The sequence below is a fragment of the Equus asinus genome, chromosome 9 (assembly GCF_041296235.1).
Source record: "Equus asinus isolate D_3611 breed Donkey chromosome 9, EquAss-T2T_v2, whole genome shotgun sequence".
Lineage (NCBI taxonomy): Eukaryota > Metazoa > Chordata > Mammalia > Perissodactyla > Equidae > Equus > Equus asinus.
Window position 1 is genome coordinate 80,375,932 of NC_091798.1, and position 16,992 is coordinate 80,392,923.

The following is a 16,992-nucleotide window of genomic DNA, read 5'->3' on the forward strand; positions in this document are numbered from 1 at the left end:
ACCCAGGATCCAAAGTGGTGAATACCAGGCCGCTGAGAAGCAGAACATGTGAAATAACTGCTGCACCACCAGGCTGGCACCCTCCCACCCCCCAAAAAAACTTGACTGACTCCAGCTTACTTTGAAATTTACCATGTTTCTAAAAGTTGGAAATCCCAAATCCAAAACACTGAGTCCTGACTCAGATACCTGAGGCTGGATTATAAATGTTCTCTGATAGTGTCCCCAAGCACTTTGGGATTTGAAACAAGATGATACTGCACGGATTTCCCCTTCAGACCTATATGACTAGGCCCTTAATTACCTTAATTGCTGACATAAAAATTTATGTAGGCAAATTTTAACTAATCTGATCAATTTCCTTAACTTCTGGACTTCCACTTCCAAAGTTGCCTATCAAGTTACTTTTACCTCCTCTGTTCAATCTAGCATCATTATAATTTCAATGCTACAAATAATTCTCTTGATACCAAGGAATGGATGCCAGTGATAACAGTGATGCCCTGGTTCCCATCAACTGAGTTTTTGTTTGTTTGTTCATTTTAATCATATACCATATATTTGATTCCTTATTAGACAATGCTTAAGCTCAGTAACTTTGCTACCCTCCCCAAACAGCCATTACCTCTTCCTGCTCTTCTTCATCATATTCCTCTTGTTCTGCAGCATCATCTTCCTCATCATCATCGCCTTCTTTACTTTTCTCTTTGCTTCCTTCTTTTTCTTCATTTTCTTCATCTGATTTTTCACCATCACCTCTCTTTTCCAGTTCCTGGTATAAATGAACTTTATTAATTTAAATGGAAACCACTAGACTTTGACCTCCCTGCCCAGCCTGAAGAGAACACAGTTACCTATCACCTCTTTCTAATGCTCCCTTACCAACACCTCCAGGCCACCAACTAGGGAACTGAGCTAATGCAAAAGGAGGAACTCACTGTCCTGCCATCAGTACACTAGTATTTTCTTTGATTTTATCACTTCATAGTCGGGTCCCTGGTAATGCTGGGTATCAGCTCTAAGACACAAAGCTTTATTTTTATGATTTCTATCCTACCTCCTTCTAAAATATTGAGATGATTCAGTTTATAGAGAACTTTCAGTATGTTATTTTGTTTTCCTTCTAACATGAAAGGAGAAAAGAGAATATAATGGTAACATTTCAAAATGCCTATGTTTTAGTTTATAAGTAAAATCATTTAAAACAATATCAAGTCATCTTGAGGTGAATTATCCTATTTGCAGATTATCCATGTTTTTATCTCTGTTCTTCTTCATTATTTACTTCCTATTTCCAGGGATTTTTGCTTCTTAATGTATCTGGTAGATTGAGGAAAAGATTAAAACTCAAATCACAGTCAACAGTAGCACTTATTAGCAACTCTAAGAGTGAAGGCACAGGAGAGATGCATAGTTAGTCTGGTTGCCTGTGGGTCTGCTTATCCACCCTTAAAATTACCATGCTACCTTCTCATAACACACAAATTTAACTTTAAAATTACATTTTTATATTTCCATTATGACTACCAATTTTTCCCACTTGATAAAAAGTGGCCTGTTTTCATTACTGTTGCTATCTGTTCACTAAAATGTTCTATGCTAAATTTGTACAAGTGAGGGAATTTCACAAGTTTTCTAGGATGTGAGTATAGCATTAATTTCACATATTAATACTCATAATTAAGGCATAATATCATTTTAGCTAAGATGTGATTGATTATTCTTAAACAGTAGTCAGAACACTACTTCATAAATCTGCAAATACTCCATCCTATTATAAGATATTTGCTTTGTAGATTACATACAGAGAGCAAACATATTTTATATTTGAAGTGACTACAACTTAGCTATTCCTTTATTGGTTTTTAAATATTTATTTTTTAAAATCCCTTAAATTACATTCAAATTTGAATTTAAGGAAATCAAAGGCAATAGAAAGACTACATCAGATAGACTCAATTTCTAATCACCTTTCCCGTCACCTCACCCCACTCGGGCAGAACAAGTAAGACCAAGGCAATAAACATAAGATCATTTATCTTCATCCTGACCCATGTTGCCTTAAATGAGTTATTACTATAATATAATATGTGCAATTTTTCCAACTGGAAATCCCTTTGGAAAACTGCAAGTAAACAAAATAGTGTTTATAGATCTTTGAAAGTGTCTGTAAATACACACAAATACACACAATGTTATGTTAACGTTAATTAACATATGGAATGTTTTCTTTTCTATTTTAATCAAACCCTAGTAAAAAGGACTACAACCCATAAGTTTGTGTAGTTAAAAAGGAATTGTAATGCTATATTTATTTAACCTTTACAAGGTATACACTATATCTGAAAAATCATTCTAATTATTAGCTATTATTTCATAATTAGCAACAGAATTATTTAAATCAGTTTCTAAAAATATTTTTAAAATACAGAATTCATTCAGTGCCATGCAGGGACTAGGAAATCTTCATTTCCATTATTGCCACCTCAAACATCTTTAAATAAATAACTTCGACTTTATTTCTACCACATAGATCTAAATCAAACCCATAAAATTCCTCAATAGGTTAACAAATAGCAGATTTATGCAATTAAAAAAAAATGGTCTCAGAGCCACACGCATTGTCTCATTACTTCATCCTTTGCAGTAAGCTACCAGTTTGGTTCATCCACTTAGTAGTCTCCATTTTCTCTTCTGTGAGACTTAACTACCCCTATTACTTTACAGATTTGTTTTAAGAATAATGTGAATAATACAATGTGAAAACTTTGAAAACAGGTAATTTATGGGCAGGGAACAGGTCTAGCTTAAATACTATATGGCCACCTATAGAAAGAGCCTCTTATATGTCATGCAGAAATAAAAAGCTCAAATACTGGTTAACTGCTCTCTGACTATTCACACATTAATCACGAGATTTGACCATATGTCACTCCCTCTCCATCCACAGAAGTTTTATTATAATAAAACTTGCAACTGCTTATGCAGAAGAAATGAATAACAGGGTCATCTGGAAGTTAATCTTGCTCTATTAAAACCGTTCACTCATTGGGATTTCTAGATTTAAAATTTCCAGTTCTAACAACGTGTATACTGAAAAAGGGGTTTAAATGTAGTGAATAAGGAAACACAATTTGTTCTGATGAGAAACTACATCCATAGGTCTAGATCAATCTTCCTTATAGCACATGTCATCTTAGCAACTTCTTTCCAGGAAGCTTTAAGAACAGTCAGAATCTGTGTTCAATCAATACAAGCTGGCTAGTTCTACAGCCTCATCCATCATTCCACCAAGTTAAACCTGACAGTTATTGCTATTCCTTCAATGATCCTTCTGGCTTTATTTTCAGACCTGTTATCTCCAGCTCAAGTACTGATCAAAAAATTACATGACAAAAATATGAGTTTCTGTTACTAGGTAGCTGTGCCAACTTGGCCAGGCAAGTAAAGTTTTAAAGCCTTGACTTCCTCATCTGTAAGTAAGGAATAATAATACCTATCTCTCTTTGTTGTTATGAAGTCTTAAGAACATAATGTATATAAATAACTCATCAAAGAGCCTGGTACATAATAAGTTCTCAATAGGTGCTAGCTGCTATCATCATCATCATCATCATCATCACCATCAATGCCAGGTGATACATGCATTGATAGTAGAAATAAATTGGTATAACCTCCATGCAGAGTGATCTGTCAATATTTATCCATATTATACAATACACATAACAACTGACCCAACAAATCTACTTCTAGCAATTTACTCTACATATGTGTAATGACATACTTAACATGAACTCACTACAGCATTGCTTATAACAGCGAAACACTAGATGAAACATAATGTCCATCAATAGGATACTGATTAAATAAATTACGGGTTCATTCTTACAGTAGAGCCAAAAAAAAAGAATGAGGCAACGCTATACAGACTGACATGGACCGTCTCCAAGATATTTTAAGTGATAAAATGAAAATGCAAAACAGTATAATATGCTATCTTTTGTCGTTAAAAAGAAAAAGAAAAAAATCTGTATTTGCTATGCATAAAATATTTCTGGAAGGATATATAATAAACTGGTAACACTGGTTGTCTATAGGAGGAGAAGTGGATGGCTAGGAAGAGGGATGGGAAGGCAAATTTTCAGTTTATTAACCTTTTGAATTTTATCTTTTTATTCTTGAAATATTAAAAAAAAGGAAGATGGGGCCCGCCCCGTGGCCAAGTGGTTAAGTTTGAGCACTTCGCTTCAGTGGCCCGGGGTTTCGCCAGTTTGGATCCTGGGCACAGGCATGGCACTGCTCATCAGGCCATGCTGAGGCGGCGTCCCACACAGCGCAGCCAGAGGCACTCACAACTAGAATCTACAACTAGGCACTGGGGGGGCTTTGGGGAGAAGAAGAAGAAGAAGAAGAAAAGGAGATTGGCAACAGATGTTAGCTCAGGTGCCAATCTTTAAAAACAAAAAAAAGATATAAAAATAAGTTCCATAAGATATGGTTTCCCCTCAATAGAATCTTCCATACTTAACATAAGACAGAAAAAAAACATTAAAAAGTACACATACAACAGTAGGAGGAAAAAAAAAATGAGAGGTTTTTCAAAGAAGTACATTTTAGGTATGTAATTCTTACATGTTTCTTTTCCATGCATAATTCAAATGCAAGGGGAAAAGAGGGATACAGTAGAAAAGGAAGCAGGCTATAGAAGGTGAGGCAAGTTGACAGGTGAGTAGTAGAGAAAGAGAGGATGGAGCCGCCATACTGCCAGCCAAGAACATTCACATCTTTCCAGTTACCCTGCGTGCTGGGCTCAGTTCTGCCAAATCCACATTATTAAAAAGTGAGAGAAGCTGGAAAGGTTGAAGAAGGCAAAAGAAGGTATGACAGTTTTTCAGTTTGATCTCATAGTAAGAAGAAAACCTTACCTCGATCTTTTTCAATACGTCTGCAGGATTAGTGAGCGAAGTGCCTTGGCCTGTAACTTTTGCCTTTTTGGATTTGTGGCCTGCTGAAGGAAAACTACTGTGAATATATTTTTCTATAACAGCAACTGTGTATTAAGTTTCTTTGCCTTTTAATATGCTGTCAGGCACAGTGGTACAGCATACGAGGCAGGCACATCATTTGCAGACAATTAATTTTCTTAAAGAATAAACAAAATCAATCAAAACACCTCACCAATTCGAACACCTCACCAATTTTCCCTGGTGAGGAGTAAATGATAATCACTTAATAGGATATTTTCTAAGACTGCAGCCAGATGAATTAATGTCATCAGGGCCAAAATTGTAGAAATGTTACCTCAGGTAGCAGCAGTAGAGGACCAGCGGAAAGGCTCTCAGGAATGCATCATCTGCACTGGCTTCCTGATCACTGATCAGGAATTTTAACTAGGGCAATTTTACCAGGTTTGGAAAATAAAAAACAAGTCCAGGGGCTGGCCCCGTGGCTGAGTGGTTAAGTTCGCACGCTCCGCTGCAGGCGGCCCAGTGTTTCGTTGGTTCGAATCCTGGGTGCGGACATGGCACTGCTCATCAAACCATGCTGAGGCAGCGTCCCACATGCCACAACTAGAAGGACCCACAACGAAGAATATACAACTATGTACTGGGGGGCTTTGCGGAGAAAAAGGAAAAAATAAAAGCTTTAAAAAAAAAAAAAACAAGTGCAGAATAAATACGCATTTGCCAATGGTTACAGAGATGAGAAAGAGGTTATATTCAGTGCAATATAGCATTATCTTTGGAACGAAGATGAAAATGGTTAAACTGAACATACTCATCATATGAATCTGAAAACTCAAAGCAATATAAATAAAACATTTTAATGGCTTTGGGATACATAATTTTTTAAGCCATATCAAAAATATTGCATTTTGAGGGGCTGGCCCCGTGGCCGAGTGGTTAAGTTTGCGCGCTCCGCTGCAGGCGGCCCAGTGTTTCGTTGGTTCGGATCCTGGGCGCGGACATGACACTGCTCATCAAGCCACGCTGAGGCGGCGTCCCACATGCCACAGCTAGAAGGACCCACAACGAAGAATATACAACTATGTACCAGGGGAGCTTTGGGGAGAAAAAGGAAAAAATAAAATCTTAAAAAAAAAAAAAAATTGCATTTTGACACTATTCTGAAACTGCAGAGAATAGAGAATTATTTCACATATAGATCCTGTCAGTTACCCAAACATTATAATATACTATAAAATTGTCCCATTGTGATAAAAAATTACTATAGTTCTTTCCCCAAATCAAACTAAATACCTAGAAATTACTTGGTAATAGAGGAAAATATGGCTCAGAACGATGTAATTTTGTTAAAGATTAACATTTAACCTACAGAAGAAGAAAATTTTTAGATTGTGGTGGATGACCCATAACTGATGGAATTAGAATTTACTGTGTTATACCAAATTGCCCCTCAGGGAGTCACTGAGCTCAGAATTCCCAAACACATCCATTAGTGAGGTTTTGCTCAAACAAAAGTAATAGTTAGATTTAATGATGGGTAACTTTCTCTGGCCCCCTTGAGGGCAAAGACTGTTTAATTTGAACTGTAGGACATAAAATACAGTATCATATATGAACAAGATCTCAATATATATTATAACATTGATGCCAGAAAACATTAGCTAAGAATGTAATTTACTCACATCATGAATGTTTTCCTCTAAGGAGCTTTTATCAAATTATTTAAATTTCATATCACATAAGTCTGTTAAATGGATATTATCGAACACGGTCAGGTAAATAAACTTATTAAAAATTACTACTCTCTTAACCAAAAGAGTCAGTTGCATATTCAAGTCCACTCAGTATTTTTCACTATGTATCATTCTGGTTTTATATAATGCCTAATCTTTATATGTTTAACTGGAGAGAACTGTCAAACTACCAAAATTTCTTAAAAGATTGTTTTAACCCCAAAACATTAACGTGATTTTTTTTTCCATCTTGGCCAAATATATGCATATATTTGACTTTTTTTGTTTCTTTCAATACCTGCCAGTAGCTGGTTCTTCAAGAAACAAACTTTTTCAGCCTTTGGCTCTTTTGATATTGTTTACTTTCGCGTAAATCAGTGGAGGCCATTTTAATAAAATAGAATATAAGCTTACCAAGAATAAAGCACAAAAATTACACAATAAGCAATAAAAAATATTAGAGGAGAATGGAAAAAGATTTATTGTTGTTGTTTGGTTTTTTAACAAATGGAAGTCCTGGTGCACTGGAAGCCTTTACTGATGATCAATGTGTATCTGAGACTCCAGGCATGTGTCATCAGCAGGGATGTATTTGAAAAACTAATTCTTCCAAATCATTCTTTTCAGCTCTCCTAAAGCTGACTACTAATTTTCGACCCATTAAAACATGACCAGTATCATTCATACACGTTATTTTATTGTGAAAATAATATATTTGCCCAATAAAAGTCAAGAGTATAAAGGGGACAGCAGATATAGTATTATATCTTATAATACTCTGTACACAATCGAGCTGAATATTCTTATATATTGTAGGTTTGAAATAAAACAAAAATACTTCCACTTTAAATACATACGTCAAAACTTACCAAATTGTATATTTAAAATATGTGCATTTTATTCTGTCAATTCTACCACAATAAGCTGTTAAAAAGGGGAGAATATCTTTCAGAAGACAGAATGACTTCGTAACTCATTCTATGAGGACAGCAGTACCATAATACCAAAACCAGACAAATATTCCACAAAAGAAAACTAAAGACTGATGTCGTTCGTGAATACAGATGCAAAAAATCCTCAACAAAATGTTCTCAAGTTCAATCCAACAATGCACAGAAAGAATTATACACCACGACCAACTGGGATTTATCCCAGGTATGTAAGGCTGGTTCAACATTCCAAAATCAACTAACGTAATCCATCACATTAACAGGCGAGAGAAGAAAAATCACATGATCTTATCAATAGATGCAGAAAAAACATCTGACGAAATCAAACAGCCACTCATGATAGAAACTCTTAGTAAACTAAGAATAGAGGGGAACTTCTTCGACTTGATAAAGAATATCTACCAAAAAAACCCTATAGTTACATCATACCTAATGGTGAAAAATTTGACACTTTCCCACTAAGATCAGGAACAAGGCAAGAAAGTTACCCCTTGCAACTGCTTTTCAACATCGTATAGGAAGCCCTAGCTAATGCAGTAATATAAAAAAAAGGATATAAAAGGTACACAGATTCTAAGGGAAGAAACAAAACTGTCTTTGTTTGTAGGTGACATGATCATCTGTACAGAAAATCTGAAAGAATCTCTCAAAAAACCCCTGGAACCAATAAGCAATTATAGAAAGATTACAGGATACAAGGTTAACACACAAAAGTCAAGCGCTTTCCTATATACCAACGATGAACAAGTGGAATTTGAATTAAAAACATAATACCATTTACATGAGCACCTCCCAAATGAAATACTTAGAGATAAATCTAATAAAATATGTACACAATCTATATGAGGAAAACTATAAAACTGATGAATGAAATCAAAGAACCAAATAAATGGAAAGATATTCCAAGTTCACGTATATGAAGACTCAATATTGTCAAGACATCAGTTCTTCCTAACTTGATCTATAGATTCCATGCCATCTCAATCAAAATCCTAGTATGTTACTTTGCAGATACTGAAAAACTGATTCTAACGTTAATAGGCAGAGGCAAAAGACCTAGAATAGCCCACACAATATTGAAAGAAAGAACAAAGCTGGAGGATTGACATCACTCGACTTTAAAACATACTATACAGCCACAGTAATCAAGACAGTGTGGTATAGGTAAAAGAATAGAGAGCCCAGAAAAGACCCACAAAAATATAAAAAAGGGAGCAAAGGAAATACAATGAAGAAAAGAGTCTTTTCAACAAGTGGTGCTGAAATAATGGGACTTTCACATACAGAAAAATGGATTCAGACAGACATTACACCCCTCACAAAAAATAACTCAATAGATCACAGACCTAAACGTAAAACACAAAACTATAAAACTCCTAAAAGACAACAGGAGAAAATCTAGATGACCTTGCGTTTGGTGATGACTTTTTAGATGCAACACCAAAGGCACAATCCATGATAGAAAGAATTGATAAGAAAGAATTGACTTCATTAAAATTAAAAATATCTGTTCTGTGAAAGACAGTGTCAAGAGAATGAGAAAACAAGCCAGAGACCGGGAGAAAATATTTTCAAAAGACATATGTGATGAAGGACTGTGTGCAATAATAGAAAAAAATACATACTGGCCTCCGCTCCTGGGTGCTGGCACAGAATTCTTCAAACTTTTCTGATTTCCTAAATGATAAAGGCACTAGGAGCATCTTTTGTGCTAATATTTTGTCTTTGACCCTTTGACAGAGTTCCTAAACCCCTTGGAATTTACTGGGTGACAGAAGTATCTTTTGTTCTAAGGAGGAAACTCTTGGTGGGATCCTGCATAGCTTCAGGATAAGGGCTGGTCACCAGGTAGATCAAGCCATGATTAGAAGTCTGGAACTTTCAGCCCCATCTCCCATCCCCTGGAAAATGGGAGAGGGGCTGGAAATTGAGTTAATGATTGATCATGCCTATGTGATGAAGCCTCCATAAAAATTCTAAAAGTACGGGGTTCATTGAGTTTCCAGGTTGGTGAACATCCATATACTGGGAAGGGGGCGCATCCCAACACCACGGAGACGTAAGTTCCTGTGCTGGGGACTCATTTGGACTTTGCCCTATGTATCACCTTATATGACTGTTTATTTGTATCCTTTATCATATGGTTTATTACATAATAAATTGGTAAACCTAAGTAAGTGTTTCCTTGAGTTCTAGCAAACTGTTCTCGCAAATCAAATCCTGGCAGGGTGGGTGGGGTCACAGGAACTTCCAATTTGCAGCCAAGTCAGACAGAAGTTTTTTTCTTTTTAGGGAGATTAGCCCTGAGCTAACTGCTGCCAATCCTCCTCTTTTTGCTGAGGAAGATAGAAGCTTGTTGGAGACCTACTACTTATGATTGGCATCTGAAGTGGGGACCAGTCTCATGGGACTAAGTCTTTAACCTGTGGGACCTGTGCCAATTCTGGTTAATGTCAGAACTGAATTGAATTGTAAGACACCCAGCTGGTGGTGGAGAGAATTGCTTGATGCGGGAAAAAAATACTCCACACATCTGGCGTCAGAACTGTTGTGAATGTGGCAGTAGTATGAAAGCAAAGGAGAAACACATAGCAGGAGTGTGATTTCCCTATAGACTGTTATCCAAAATATACAAAGAACTCTTAAAACTCAACAATAAGAACACAAAAAATCTAATTAAAAAATGAGCCAAAGATCTTAACAGACATCTTGTCAAACAAGATATACTACTGGCAAGTGAGCATATAAATAGATGCTCCACATCATTTGTCATCAGGGAAATGCAAATTAAAACAAGATACCACTATACACCTATTCTACGGTTCAAATCTAGAACACTCACAACACCAAATGTTGACAAGGATATGGAGCAACAGGACCTCTCATTCATTGCTGGTGGCAATGCAAAATGGTAGTCACTTTGGAAGACAGTTTGGTGGTTTCTTACAAAACTAAACATACTCTTACCATACAATCCAGCATTTATGCTTCTTGGTATTTACTTACAGGAGTTGGAAACTTATGTCTACACAAAAACAGATGTTTATAGCAGCTTTATTCATAATTGCCAAAACTTGGAAGCAACCAAGATGTCCTTCAGTAAGTGAACAGATGAATTGTGGTACATCTAGACAATGGAATATAATTCAATGCTAAAAAGAAATGAGCTATCAAGCCATGTAAAGTTGTGAAGGAAACTTAAATGCATATTACTAAGTGAAAGAAGCTAATCTGAAAAGCCTACATACTGTATGATTCCAACTCTAAGACATTCTGGAAAAGGCAAAACTATGGAGTCAGATTAGTGGTTGCCAGGGGTTAGGAGGAGGAAGGGATAAGTAGGCAGAACACAGAGGATTTTTAGGGCAGTGAAACTACTCTGTACTACACTGTAATGGTGGATACATGTCATTATACATTTGTCAAAACCCACAGAAGGTACCACAGAAAGAGTGAGCCCTGAGGTTTGGACTCTGCATAATAAGGATGCATCAATGTACGTTCAATGATTGTAACCAAGGTACCACTCTGGTGGGGGATGCTAACAAAGAGGGAGGCTATGCATGTAGGGGAGGGCAGGGAATGTATGAGAAATCTCTGTACTTTCTGCTCAATTTTGCTGTGAATGTAAAATTGCTCTAAAAAAATAAAGTCTATTAAAAAAAACAAACAAAACAAGGCCTGAACAAAATAAGAGGGAGGTGGGGGGGATTTCTTCTCTTCTCTTAGTTGCTAACCCCATTGTTCTTAATCTCTTTGGCTATCTTCCTTTTTCTCCCTTCATTCTTTGTAGCAAGATTCTCCAAAGACTCATCTGTGCTAGCTGTCTCCATTTCCTAAACTCCCATTTACTGTGTAACCCATTCCACTCTGGATTCCACCTCTACAAATCTTTTAAAAAGCTCCCACTGAGGTCAACAATGATCGACATGTCAAAAATTAGTTTACATTACATTTTCCAATCTTTGTCTTGCTTGACCTCTCAGCAGCATTGTTTAACCTCCTTTCACATTGTTGACCACCTTCTGAAATACTCTTCACTTCTGTACACTCTCGCTTCTGTGACTCCACTCTGTTCTGGTTCTCCTCCTCCTCTCTCTTTCCATCTCTTTTCTTTGCTGATTCAATTTCCTCCACCGGCCCATTAAATTTGGGCATTCCTCCAAGCTCAGGGTTAGGCCCTCATTCTTCTACTTCTCTAATTTCACCCTGGACAAGCTCATCTTTTCTCACAGTCTCAATTATAATATCTATGTTGATGACTACCATCTCTATTTTGAGCTCCATCCCTCTGTATCCAACAGCATATTCAACATTTCTACTTATAAATCTCAAAGGAACCTTAAGTACTATCTTTGAACTGAACTCATGATTTTTCCTTCATAAACCTGGTCTTTCTCCAATGTCCCTCCTCCAATCTCATCTTAGTAAACTCCTACTCTTCCTTCAATCTGGACTCCAGTTCCATTTTCCTTAAATAACCCGTCCCTGACCTCCCAATGAGGACAGTGTGTTTTTGTTTAATGTTCTTGCTCCACTTGACTGTAAACTCCATGAGGTCAAGGTTTATTCCCACTTTGCTCACTGTTTTATTCCTCTGAGCACAGTGTCTGGCAACAGTGGAGACTCAGCAACTATTTACTCAGTGGAATTATGAAAGAACACCACCATGGAAACTTTCACTTTGGTATTTTATGTACAGTATAAAGTTCTATTCTACCAGTTCCCAAATTTCACCAGTTCCAAATGTTTTAGTTAAAAACTTAAAATACAGCCAGTATAACCATCCAAAAAATGTCAAATATACAAATGAAAATGTCTGTGTAATTCAAAAGTCTTTCCCAGCACATCAAAATTCCATAAATAAAGAAAAACAGGGGCCGGCCCAGTGGCACAGCGGTTAAGTTCACACGTTCCGCTTCTCAGCGGCCCGGGGTTCACCAGTTTGGATCCCGGGTGTGGACATGGCACCGCTTGGCACACCATGCTCTGGTAGGCATCCCACATATAAAGTAGAGGAAGATGGGCAAGGATGTCAGCTCAGGGCCAGGCTTCCTCAGCAAAAAGAGGAGGATTGGCAGTAGTTAGCTCAGGGCTAATCTTCCTCAAAAACAAAAAACAAAAAACAAAAAACAAAAAACAACTAAACAAACAAAACAAACCAGAAAGTCAATAACAAAATGCTTTACCAAAATAACCAAAATGCCAAACACATTTCAAGAAAAAGTATTCAGAACATTGAGTGTAACTTCACGTTGACAATTCCATATTAGATAGAATTTAAGCAATAACCTTTTCCCACCTGGATTATTATTATATTACTCAGCATACCTTTTTTGCATTTTTTTGTTGGCATCATCTCTCTTGGGAGTCTTCTCCAATCTGGGTGTGCAAAAGAAGAAATACAAAAATTTCACTTTCCTCTAGAATCAGTGGCACTGGACATAACTATTTAAAGCACACGACAGTTGCTCATGCAGAAAAAGTAAAATTTCTTAGTATCTGACTACACAGATTTAGCTTAGGAATCAAAACATAACAGTGATACGTTTTCTCCTATGAGGAAAAAAATTCATTAAAATAGCTTTGAAATAGTGCCATAAAATTTCTACAACATTCTTTTAATAGCTATATAATTTAATTTATGTAATAAATTTTAAATACAGAAATTTTTTAACAAGAATAATGATATAGAAAAATATTTATGGACATGAATTTATTCATGACATTATTAAATAAAAAGTTTCTAAAACAATATATATATAGAATCCCATTTAAAAGAATAAACCTAACATACAAATCTTTTTATATATAGCATTTGTTCAGAGAAAGCTCTAGATTGGGAAGAAAATGTTACAGTAATTCTTTGTGGGTGTTGGGATTACAGCTGTTTTTCTTAAGTATTACTTATCTACTATTTAACTACTCTATATTTTTAAAGTTTTCTGTAGTTGATATGTATTTCTTATGTAATAAAGGATTTTTTCCCCAAAAGTTAATGTGACTACAATCCCAATAGATGCAAAATTAAATAAACAATTTTAATAATTATCTGAAAACTTTAAAATTAAAAATACAAATACCTATGGAAAAGTAAATTCCCTCCAATAAATGATTTTGTTAAACAATTCCTCTAATTTGTCACATTCTTCTAATTTTTAAGCATAGAGTTAATCAGAAAAATGAAGCAACATAAAAATGAATTAAAAAATACTGCCTGCTGATAAAAAAAATCTCAGTGCATTCTGTAAAAAACATTCATATCTTAAGCTATTTTACCTGAACTAATAAATTTTGCTTTGAATATATTTGTTTTTCTAAGTGACTCAGATGATCATAAGAAAGTATATAAAGAAAATCTTTTAGGAATGAATATTTAAGAAGCGGAAGAAACGAGAGATCCAGGAGAGAGGGGACAGAACCTCATCAACCATCGACACTGAAAAGAGCACTATAACCCGTGAAAGCAATAATCCTGTAAATGCTGTTTTTGTTTTTACATAAAGGCAGTTTCTATAAAAGGACAGGATGTCAAAGGCAAGTGAGCTAAAACGAGGAGACCTGGGTTCTAGTAGTGCTGTCCAAGTCGCCCCAACAGGTCACTTCATTTCTAGGGCAACTGTTTTTTATCTGCAAAATGAATGAGCTGGATGAGATCTCTCCAGCCCCTTCCACCTTGGCTATGTCAAAGGCAAATTTGTGAACGGTGAAAAAAAGCCTCTCTTAGGTGTGGTTCTGTTGAGAAGGCATCTTAACAACTAAAAACCGTCTATGTCTGCTTGAAAGAAAAGAAGACCCATTAGCTTGGCTTAAAAAATTGTTTTCTCCTCAAAAGCTATCTAATCACATAGGAGCACAGAAGTGTGTACTGGTAGTACAGATTAAAATTGAGATTGTCGGAAAATGAAAATGGAAAATCCAAATAGGTTTGGCAGATCCTCTTTTATAAAAAATCTATTTTAAGAACTTCCACAAAAACACTTCAACTCCTCCTTCTAACAGTATAAAAATCTTTTCATCTTAGTTTTCAAGAGATATGTGTTACTAATCAATTACAGGAAAAGAGCCAGACTCTATTTTCCTATGGTGAATATAGAAAATTTGTCCTAAAAAAATATGCGATACGGAGGTAGGCTTTAAAAATTATTTTAACATTTTCTGTTTTCTAATTACCTGGTACCCACTCTTCCTTGTACACCTTCATATATCTTTTACTATATCTTTCAATATCTAGAAAAAAAGAAAAAAGTGTTCATTAGAAAAAATCAAGAATGAAACCTGAATTTAAGCCATTCTTTTACAATAATTGAAAACCCCAAACACCTTTGACCTCACATATAGCGAGTCTCCTACATTCGTACATAGTGTGTTCCTGAACACACATGGAAAAGTTCAGTGAGCATTACATGTTCGAGGAAGTGGAAGCCACAGCTGGGTATGAACGGCGGGGTGAGCAGAGACCTAAACTCTGATGACGGTTCTTAGAATTAGTCAACCTGACTCACCTCTGAGAATATTCACAAAAGCCCAGAGCCAGGGCAGGAAGCCATTTACATAAAAGGACAGGGAAGTCTTCTCAGCATCTTTTATTTCTTCTTGTGACAATGGCCTCCAGCTCCCAATCTTTAAACCTGTGTAACTGGGATGTGTTAAGTACCTAAGCGGGGATGGAGGGCTGTTTGCTCACTGCTGGTGCTTAACACACACATTCAGCTATGCTTCTCAATGAGCTACTTTTCACAGTCCACTGGGGAGGGGAATGGGGAAAAGGCCAGGAGTAGGCAAGGTTGGACTTGATGGGGTGTGATCAGGAAGCTGCAAGCTTTCCATGCAACTACTGAGAACTCGGCAGGGACGGACCTTCTGAGCTTGCCAAAAATGGGAGAGGTAACACTGTGGCTCTTGCTTCTGCTTTGCCCACTTTGCCACAAGAAACTCCCTCAATGAGGGCCCAAACCCTTTCCCGACCACACAAGTTGGCAAGGAACACCATCATGCAACAGCTTAAAACCATGGTTCAAAATAAAAAGTGATTTGGGAGTATAGCCATGAAAAAGGGAAGGTGATACAAAAGATGAAAATATAAAAATCAAGGCCCAAATATATACTGATTTTTCTTCCACGTTAAGGAAATGCTTCCAAATAATACTGAGACCATGGTGTTAGATAAAAATAACCAAAATAAACAGTAGATCAGAGACCAAGAAACCAGGCTTTTCTAGGTATTTAACTGTTTAACTTCAACCTTGCTCTTAAGTTTTTCATCTGTTAAGAGAAGTCAGCATAAATGAGAGATTCCCAGCATTTGCATTTAAAAATTTTCTCTAAAACAGATTCCATATTTTAAAAATATTTAACCCTCAGTATATCAAGAAAAACAGCTATTACCACTTATTATCTCAGTCCAACAAACCATTTTTTATATTTTTAGGTTACTTTCAAATAATTTACAGAATAAGAGGTATTGAGAACCAACTACTAGAAGCCAACTAAAAAGAGGCAAGTAATAATGTACACCTGAAATTGCACAATATTATAAATCATTATGATCTCAATAAAATTACTGGGGAAAAAAAAAGAGGGAAACGATTTGAATAGACATTTGTCCAACAAAGATACCCATGGACAAAAAGCACATGATAAGATGCTCAACATCATTAGTCATTAGGGAAATTCAATTCAAAAGCACAATGAGATATCATTTTATATCCAGTAGGACAGCTACAACCAAAAAGACAATAACAAGTGTTGACAAGGATGCGGAGAAACTGGAACCCTGATAGACTGTTGGTAACATAAAATGGTGCAACCATTTTGGAAAACAGTTTGCCAGTTCCTCAAAGTGTTAAACAGAGTTACCATATGACCCAAGATATATACCAAATAGAAATGACACATGTCCACAGAAAAATGTGCATGTAAATGTTCATAGCAGCATTACTCATGATAGCCCCAAAGTGGAACTGAACCAAATATCCATTAATTGATGAATGAATAAACAAAATGTAATATAAATATACAATGAAATATTATTCAGCACTAAAAAAAAATGAAGTACTGATATATACTATACCATGGATGGACCGTGAAGACATTACGCTAAGTGAAAGAACATAAAAGTCATCAGGGCCGGCTCCGTGGCCGAGTGGTTAAGTTAGTGTGCTCCGCTGCGGCAGCCCAGGGTTCGGATCCTGGGCGTGAACATGGCACAGCTCATCAGGCCACGTTGAGGCAGCGTCCCACATCCCACACCTAGAAGGACGTGCAACTAAGATATACAACTGCATACAGGGGGGGTTTGGGGAGATAAAGCAGAAAAAAAAAAAAAAAAAAAAGATTGGC

At 36.3% G+C, this 16,992-nt stretch overlaps 1 protein-coding gene across 2 annotated transcripts in view; it reads right to left on the reverse strand.

Moving 5' to 3' along the window:
* Positions 1-16,992, reverse strand: part of POLR3G (RNA polymerase III subunit G) — a 43,020-nt gene that overhangs the window by 9,221 nt on the left and 16,807 nt on the right. The window contains exons 4-7 of one of the 2 annotated variants that reach the window (XM_014857079.3): positions 14,824-14,880; positions 12,982-13,032; positions 4,926-5,008; positions 626-772 (exon numbers count right to left, since the gene is read on the reverse strand). In XM_014857079.3, the coding sequence (XP_014712565.1) occupies positions 626-772; positions 4,926-5,008; positions 12,982-13,032; positions 14,824-14,880 (338 nt within the window). The remainder of the gene's footprint in view (positions 1-625; positions 773-4,925; positions 5,009-12,981; positions 13,033-14,823; positions 14,881-16,992) is intronic. The other variant, XM_044780001.2, reaches the window with a different exon arrangement.